We start from the raw sequence: 9240 nt of genomic DNA, 5'->3' as shown, positions 1-9240 counted from the left end.
TTCTACATTTAGACTTGAGACTTGAATTGAGACTTGTGCCTCAAGACTTGAGACTGACTTGGGACTCGATTAAAGTTGACTTGGTGGTTCTGAGAGTAATTCCTTAAAGGCTTGGGAGTGCAAGTTATTGGAAGATTTCATTATCTAAAGAGAATATTAAACAATACCGATCCGGAGAATATTTGTATTCAAAATGAATCTCAACTTTTAGATGCTTCTTTTCTGTTCAGCGGTATAGCCTCTTACCTGATGAAAACTCTTCAAAAATACCAAAACTGAGTCACTGCACATGCAGGTTCTGTGAATTCCTCAAGACAAGAAGAAAAGGATTATACTACAGCACATTATGATTAAATGCATGTGAAGTGTCCCACGTTAACAAAGTGACCACAAGTCCTAGTCTGACTGTATAATCATAAGTTTGCTTACTTGCAAAGCCACACACAACTGTTGTTCCGCATAATTTCTTCTTCTTCTTCTTCTACTTCTTCATACTTATCCCTCTTCAGCATCTAATTCAGTCATGTGCTTCTTCATACTTTAAGCTCTGAACTCCATTCCAACCTGATACTGTGTTGATTCTTTGGAACATATTTACTAGCCTATTATTTCTTTCAGTCATAGTCTTTACACTATCAAAGACATTTCACTGTAACTAATTATTTTCACATACACATGAATGGCAGAATGTCCATTGTATGTTTTTGTAACTCAAATAGTTATTTATATTATATATAATAGTTATGTAATAGTTATTTATATTTTTAAAGGTATATTCTGCTACAAAAAATCTTGTAAGCACACTCTTTCTTGTAGAAAGTGTTCCTTTTCGAGTTTTACTTGTTTGATCATTATATTTCATGTTACTGTTACTATCATGATCATCATATCGTGATGAGATTAAAAACACACATCCCTTATAAAAAGCTGTCCTTGCCTGTGTAAAATCCCCCCTTTGCCTACCTGACTTGCTGATGCTGTAGGCGGAGCCCCGTTGTCTGCATATACAATCAGGTCCTCCAACACGGCAAACTCTTTGGACAAAGAGGCAGACTGCAGGCTGGTGTATTGTTCCTCCTTATTAGTTTGGATTGTGTGAATGATCAGTAAGTTCAGTTTATTTATTTAAGGATGATTACTTCTGTTTAGTAAATTTATGGTTTGTTTCTTGATGTATATAATGGCCATTCATTTTTGATAATTATTATTGTTTGTTTAATTAGAATGTTTGATCTGGACTGCCCCTGCCCTTTTTGCTGTGAGTGCCTCTTTTTTTTTTTTTTTTTTAGCTATATAGCTTTATTTAAGGGTAGGTCCAGGCCCTAATGGACACTTCCAGTACTTCATTATTTTTTTGGCCCTTTTCGCCTTAATTGACAGGGCAGTAGAGATTGACAGGAAAGACAGGGCAGAGAGAGGGGGTGACATGCAGCAGAGGCACGGGCCAGATTCAAACATGTGCCGCTGCATTAATGGTATGCGCTCCACCTGTTGAGCCACCGGGGCTCCGGCCCCTTGCATGCTTCATTTTTGCCCTAATGTCACACCAGAGGGGCACTTGAGCTGCTCAAACACCCATCTGGTGTGACATTAGGGCAAAAAGGACAGAAACATTTAAATTAATCCTGTTTTTTTTTCTACTGTGGGGGCACCCTAGTAAAACTTGAGACCCTCACTTTTTTCAACCAAAGGGACATTCTAATGGGACACTTCATTTTTGTCCTATGGTCACAAGGAAATGTGTCTTTTCTACCATAGGGGCCTAAGCTTGGTGGATGCACTGACTCGCTGTTTACCTGTTGGTCTGTCAGCCAGGCAGCACTAGACTGTGTGTTTGTATGTGTGTATTTGTGAGTGTTTCCACAGATGTGTGTGTGTGTGTGTGTGTGTGTGTGTCTGTGTGTGTACATGCGTTGTCTGTTTACATGTGTGTTTTCACAGTAAGTGTAGGTTGATGATGATGTGCCATTTTAAAAGTATCTTAATAATTGTTTTCATTCAGCAGACCTAAATTTAATTTAGCAAGTTGATATAAAATGATTTTGCATATTCAAAAATAGACAATGGTTTAGATTCGAGCAATTGGACATAGCCTAGAAATTGACTTAAAATTAACGCAGCTGTCAAGAAAAATAGATAAATTGTATCCTGCAACATCCAGGCAGCATCTATATACAGTGAAACTGCTGCTGTCTTTGCCTCAACACTGTAATTAAGAAAACAAATAATAAAGTAAGTATTTGCCAGCTAGTTCTGTTATTTTTTCTAGCTAGCTTATAATCAATCTCATATTTTATTGATGGTTTTGGTAAGCTATTGATAGCTAGCTTTGACGTTTACTTGGGCATCTAGCTTGAGTTGAATCTAATGTTACTGTGGCAAATAAGTGTTTAAGTGTAAGTTTTCAAAGCTGAAGCTGGTAAAAAACAAGCTCCGTAACAGCTGTGGTCAAGGCAAGCTCTCTCTGCTCCTACTGTCTCCTACTCTCCTACTGTGTGTGTGTGTGTGTGTGTGTATGTGTGTGTGTGTGTGTGTGAGAGAGAGAGAGAGAGAGAGAGAGAGAGAGAGAAAGAGAGTGTGTGCGTGTGTGTGTGTTCATGTAATTCAGTCTAATTTAATATTCACTCCAACCCAGTTGGGGGGCTATATTAGCATGCACTTATGCCCTCCAAACCCAGGTGGCTTCAGGTTGGTGCGGGCGAAAGAGGTGCCCCTTTTTCATTTTTTGTCCCTGGCCCTTAGAGAGTCTGTGCACGCCACTGCTCAAGTCATCATTCCAGCCGTAATATTTTACATTGCCCTAAGTGTGGATATTTAGTGCCACTGGTTTTCAATTCTCTTTTGACTGATGAAGAGCACTCTGCATGAAACACCACCTGTCTCAGTACATTTATAACACTTGGGAGCAGCTTTCAGTGTGCGGACTCTATTTTTGTCCAGCGTACCAAGAGTGACCAGAAATGCAAACAGTGTACAGAGCATTTCCCTATCTGTCTCTGTCTCACCTCTGTATCTCCCCTCTGTAGGTTAGAGTCAACATTACTGACAATGTCGGAAACGGAGCTGCTGCAACGCATCCGCAATCCTCCTCAACCTCCAACACCGATCCTAGGTGAGAGATCTATGGGCAAAAGTTGTGCGCAAATGTTGTTGGTTCTTGCATGCAAAGTAAAGATATCCTCTGTCTTCCCTTAGCATGTTCCAAGGTGATGCTCTGCGTCATGCCCATTGCTCAGATTGCAATTGGTGAGTGGGTGAACTTATTTTACCATTCAATCATGAAGGTTTATTGAAATTATTTTCATGTCACTTTGATGAATTTTCTGTGGCAGCGTTGCAAGGCGTCTTTTTTTTCAGGCGCCTTTTTTTTCAGGCGCCTCACGTTTTCCAAGCGTTTTAGAGCGCTGCATGTGAATAAGTTCACATTTTTTATCTGCAGGGGCTGATCTGACTGCGCACTTACGCTCATTTGCGCTGCCGTCAGAATCCCAAATCTGGTTACACCCATCGGTCTCAAGTTCTCATTAATTATCTTCTGGATTATATTGTAATGTGCTTTTACATTAGCTTGCTCTCATGTGACTCAGGTAGATGTGAAAATGTAAGTTAATGGAGCATTACAGATCCACAATACAATGCTAGTGGCCTTTAAACAAGAGAATGTAATATGTGTGCAGTCATGCACGTTTCATGTAGGATGGTTGCTTGTGTTGACCTTTACTCCATTGTTAAGATTTATGTAGTTACCCTTTTCTCCAAGTAGACACATTACACTGTAAAAGAAAAAATATATAACTAATAGAGAAAAGGATGACATTAAAAAACTGTTTTAATTGTGTTCAAAACTTAGGCCTACATATATCAGTAGTTTGTCACTTAGCATTTTCCTTTTTTGTTGAAGGTGATTTAGTCTATCTTTTACTGTATTCAAGAAAGCTCAACAGTGATGCCAAAGTCTGGAGAATTGCAGGAAATGCATTTAAATTTAGTACAAATTTTCTGTGGGAGGGCCCCCTGCCCCACTGATGGTCCCCCCCAATGTTATAGACACAATTACACCACTGTAAAGTGGAATATCCCTTAAATGATGAGGTATCTTAAGAAGGAGGTTTATTCCATAATCCTGTTCTTCATCCCTGTCTCCAACAGGTGTGATGTACCTGGACGACTGCCCCAGGCAGCACTATATCCCCATCTACCTGGTGGTGGCGGGAGTGTTCGGCCTGCTGCTGGCCGTTCTCTCCTGCCTGCCTTGCGCCCAGGAGGAGGAAGACGGCACCTCCAACCCCCTCAGCTGCTGCTGCATCACCTGGAACTCACTGGCCTCGCTCTTCCTCTTCTGCTGGTTCATCGCTGGTGAGTTTACAGACCGGACTAGAAGACTGATCAATGTAACACAAGCGAAGGCATAATGCGGTGCAGTCAGTCAGTCAGTCAGTCAGTCAGGTAACGCTTAGTGAGATGTCGCTTCGACATCTGACTAGAGATGGCCTACAAGAGATGGCCTCTCGCCACTGGGCTAACTGTCACATTCAGTCTCATACATCGATAATGCCATATTGGAACTCACACAGAGCCACACTCTTCGCTGTCAATTTACAGACATCTTCTTCTGTCCTGCAAACCTTAACGGTAGGTCATGTTATTACCTGTGGTATGCAACGTTGGTGGAATAGGTAATTTAACTGATAAACATGTCGCGCTAGCCGAGCATTGCTCCCGTCATCAGCATTGGGCTTTAGCCGGGAAAGTGTTTTGACTAGCCCCGAGAGGAAACAAATCTAGGCTATATCAAGGGGGTCATTGGGCCGGAACGCTACCTGTTTTAGGAGCTTAAACTACTGGCTCGGTTTGTTTTATGACCAATGTTTTCCGGCTGGGCGGTGTTTGGACCTTGGGGCCAATCACAGTGCTTAAAAACGGAAAACTCCACTCAACCGGGATGCCGGGCCACATTAAACAAACGCACAATCAAATGACAAGTACAGACAGTTTAATCTGAGCCGCGGAGCTGACAGGTTGTGCTGTGAAAATGTTGAGATAGAAGAAACTAGACATTCTTTCCTATTTTCAACCCAATGTGAGTGATAAAACAGTGTGTTCAAGTGAATGGAACTTGTTTCTATGAAGTAGCACCGTTATGAGCGAAGCTAGGCTGCTGTATTTCTGCCTGTCCCACCATGTTGACATTCCAAAACAGCCCAATGGACAGAAATCTATCCGTCAATAATTCTGAAGGTTTCCGATGGATCAGTGTGGCCGCAGCTAGTGGAATTCAACACACACGCCGTGGGCCTGGACAGGATCTGTACTTGTTTTGAGACTTGCACCAGTTGGAGACTGAATGCACTGCAATAACATTTATGGGCCACTAGATGTCCTCCTTAAGTCTGTACAGCCAGCACTCTGAGTCCCCTCCTGCCACTAATGTGTCACATGGCTTGTTGTCTTGAAAGCTTTGGTTCACACATCATTAGATTGAAGCCATGATCTGTAATTGTAGAACAGCCAGATGAAAGCTCGGCCACTGTGTCAAGGTGTTGTGCTGCTGCACAGTAGGAAGTAGGTCTATTTCTATGAGCGAGCATTATATCACAGTGAGGTGAAACAGCCACTGACAAAAAAACAAACGCACAAACCGTATCAGCTTTAACAGTGTGTTCCTTACTTGGGTTTCTTTTTCTCCAGGCAATGTGTGGATCTACTCTATCTACCAGCCCAACTACAACAAGACCACGACGGACGTGGATCCCTACTGTGACAAGACCCTCTACCTGTTTGCCTTCTGGACCACCACCTTGGGCTACATCCTGATGGGTTTGTTCCTGCTGTGCGGCTGCTGTGGCCTCGTCTGCTTCCTCAACTAAAGAGGCACCCTCACATTGAGTTTGCTACTGAGGCTTTTCGTTTTTCTGTTGCACAAATACCCAGCTGTACCCGTACTTGCCTTAATTTGGGTAGAGTATCAAAACATTTTGGTTTCCCATTGGATTACTTGGAATACTCAGCAGTTAAACATCACTTACACCTCACCAATGTAAAGACGTCCTTATCAGCATTCCTGAATTTCCCCCAAAGCGATTAATAAAGTGCTATCTTATCTTTTAAAAGTGGGCCAGCATTAAGCATGTTTGGGGGCCTTAGCAGCACATTTGTAGCCTATCTGAACCAAGCTGAACTGTGCAATAAGCACTTTGGAAAAAAACACCATTATGTGCCAGTATAAGTACAGCACAGTACACTTGCAGTGCAGTGGTAAAACCTTATGTCTTACCTCTCTTAGATCCCTCTCTTTTACCCAGCTTGTAATGGCATGGGTGGCACACGAGGCTGAACTGTTTTTACTGAATTTAATATTCCTGTACATGGTGTTAAGAGAGTTTTAAGTTAATGTTAATGGTTCATCATTTGCAACGCCAATTTGACTCATTTTGACAACAAGCCTGTAATAGTACTTCTCAAGTTGCACAGTCTTCTGTCCACATGCAGCCAACTCTTCAGCAGCCTCTATGGATGCATACTTAACTTTAAATCTTGTGTGTGTGCCTTTGTAATAGATTTTAACATTAATTGATTATTAACCATGCCTGTGAGTGTTCACTCATTTTTGACACTTAAGTCGTAGAAAATTGGACTCAGAAAGATCCTATGAAACTATACAGAAGACAGTTTCAGCTTTAATTTTTTTTTGTAAGAATTACTAGATTTTTGGATACACAACTCCCATTCATTATAATGGGAGATTACCTTCGGCTTTATCTCTTTTTTTACTTGACGTAAAACATTGCCAAATATACCAGGATCACAGTAATGTTATTGCCATAATAAATATTTATATTTTTGGTACCAACAAGAAAGAGTATTCACATCACCTGTCTGATCTCTCATCTCTCTATAATTGGACACTTTGATTTTACAATTGTAGCCACAAACATAATTTTATATGACTTGAAATTAAGAATAATCATGGTGTGATAATGATGATAGCACTGTTCAATTTCCAATATGTAACTTGTAATTGCCATAAATTCTAACACTAAATAAACTGATAAGTTGACAACCTCTTTTTTCCAGAATGTGGGTTTTCAAAAAAAATTTCTCAACAACTGACTGAGAAAAACAATGTTTTTTTTTTTACATTTAATATAAAGACTTGGACATAAAACACGCTTAACAGCACAAGATCATATGATAAGAGTATCATTAACTATTATATATTAATATTATATGGTAGGATGCTTGAAATAGCAGTTTAAGGGTAACATTTTGATTTATAATATTTATAATATTAGCTTCCCAGCATCCTTCCTAACAGCTACCAGCAAAGCTATGATTATTCCCCCTTCCCAGAGGTGGGGACTTGAGTCAAGTGACTTGAACTTGAGTCAGACTCAAATCACAATTTTAATTGCTTGAGACTTGATGTATGGAGAGAATACTTAAGACTTGACTTGGGTTCTGGTGACTTGGGACTTGCCTTTGACTTGTACTTTGCTGACTTGAAAAGTTTTCTAAAGTCTTGACAAAAGATCTTGTGTTTGTGTAAATTACTTGGATTGAAAGTGATGAGATTTGTTCCACCAGACGACTGAATTTAAATTCTGTTTTCTGAATTTGTATGGAATTATTGAATTTATTGAAATTGAAACTGATTATAGAAATCAAACTCATGATGCTCTTAACAACTTTTTATCCTGTTAAAACAATGTTGCATTGAAAAATCCTAGATATTTAGTTTTCTTTAATATATTAAATTGATACTGAACTCTTGATTTGTTCTGTACGGTGGCCCTGAAATGCAAAACACAACAACATTTCACAAAACAACTTAATAAATCACAAAACACAACATTTCAAAAAACAAATTTACAAAACACAACATTTCACAAAATTTAACAAAACCAAAACACAACAACATTTCACAAAACAAATTACGGCAAAAGAGAAAACAATTCAACATTTCACAGAAAACGGGAAAGGTAGGTCCTTACTTTGTCGTTACTTATTGGATGTCTTTGTTGTCACTCAAAGTAACAGGAAGTGGGATTAGGGGCGACGCCTTCAAAATAAAAGCGCATGTCACAAGACAACAGCTGATTGTTGATTGTTTGCAAAGCCGTGGACACTATTGCTGGGCAGACTGTGGTCTGTCGGTATGTTTCGTGATACGATACGATACGTGGTACGATTCACCACCCCGCCCCCCTCTCACACTTTCATTTTGAAGGCGCCGCTGCTAGTCCCACTATCTGTTACCTTGAGTGACAACAAAGACATCCAATCAGTAACGACAAAGTAAGAACCTACCTTTTCCGTTTTCTGTTAAATGTTGAATTGTTTTCTCTTTTGCCGTTGTGTTTTGTTAATTTGTTTTGTGAAATGTTGTTGCGTTCTGTGTTTTGTTTATTTGCTTTGTGAAATGTTGTTGCGTTCTGTGTTTTGTTTATTTGCTTTGTGAAATGTTGTGTTTTTGGTTTTGTTAATTTGTTTTGTGAAATGTTGTGTTTTTGGTTTTGTTAATTTGTTTTGTGAAATGTTGTTGCGTTCTGTGTTTTGTTTATTTGCTTTGTGAAATGTGTTTTTGGTTTTGTTAATTTGTTTTGTGAAATGTTGTGTTTTCGGTTTTGTTAATTTGTTTGTCTGACTGGACTTGGTGTTCTACATTTAGACTTGAGACTTGACATTAATGGCATGGACTTGACTTGGACTTGACTTGGTAATCTACATTTAGACTTGGGACTTGATTTGAGATGACTTGTGGGACTCAAGCAAAGTTGACTTGGTCACACCTCTGCCCCTTCCTTAAATTCACCATTCACTCTGGTTATTCAGCTCATTGGAGAATGAATGCTGCCCAAAACCAGTGTATAAGTATGTATATGTCAAACATCCCATCATAGGATTGACGCACTTTGAGAAGTCCTGGACTGACTCTTGTACTACGTTTCCCCAGATGGACCAAGGAGACTTTACATTCAAAGTTTGCAACACCTAAGGGTCCAGCTGACCTTTGACCCAGTTGCCTTTTCTCCTCCTTTGCTCATGAGGGAATAGCACGCCCTGTTCATGCACATATTTGGCACAAACCCAGGTTTTCCTGTTAAACAAGCAGCTGTTTGTCAGTCCAGCCAAGGGCAAACTATTGTCTGAGTCACAGTTGACCCACTGACTTCATTGTTTCAGAGCCTGTAATGTAAAGTCAGTCAGTATACTTTATGTGATATTGAAATGATCTCAAGC

At 39.9% G+C, this 9240-nt stretch overlaps 1 protein-coding gene across 1 annotated transcript; it reads left to right on the top strand.

The window, feature by feature from the left end:
* The first annotated feature begins 1062 nt into the window (after positions 1-1062).
* Positions 1063-5867, top strand: LOC139927627 (transmembrane protein 272-like). The gene is made up of 5 exons (XM_071919825.2): positions 1063-1106; positions 3027-3112; positions 3196-3246; positions 4150-4356; positions 5689-5867. Exons 2-5 carry the CDS (start codon positions 3049-3051, stop codon positions 5865-5867), a joined length of 501 nt encoding a protein of 166 aa, XP_071775926.2. The 5' UTR covers positions 1063-1106; positions 3027-3048.
* Positions 5868-9240: the final 3373 nt, after the last annotated feature.

This window comes from Centroberyx gerrardi, chromosome 23, assembly GCF_048128805.1.
Source record: "Centroberyx gerrardi isolate f3 chromosome 23, fCenGer3.hap1.cur.20231027, whole genome shotgun sequence".
NCBI lineage: Eukaryota > Metazoa > Chordata > Actinopteri > Beryciformes > Berycidae > Centroberyx > Centroberyx gerrardi.
This window is presented reverse-complemented; position numbering and strand designations above follow the sequence as displayed.

Excerpts from the sequence above, each read along its gene's own strand:
- LOC139927627 (XM_071919825.2), top strand. The coding sequence starts at position 3,049 with ATGTCGGAAACGGAGCTGCTGCAACGCATCCGCAATCCTCCTCAACCT. Across the intron at positions 3,247-4,149 it reads CATTGCTCAGATTGCAATTG|GTGTGATGTACCTGGACGAC; the intron begins GTGAGTGGGTGA and ends TGTCTCCAACAG. Across the intron at positions 4,357-5,688 it reads CTTCTGCTGGTTCATCGCTG|GCAATGTGTGGATCTACTCT; the intron begins GTGAGTTTACAG and ends CTTTTTCTCCAG.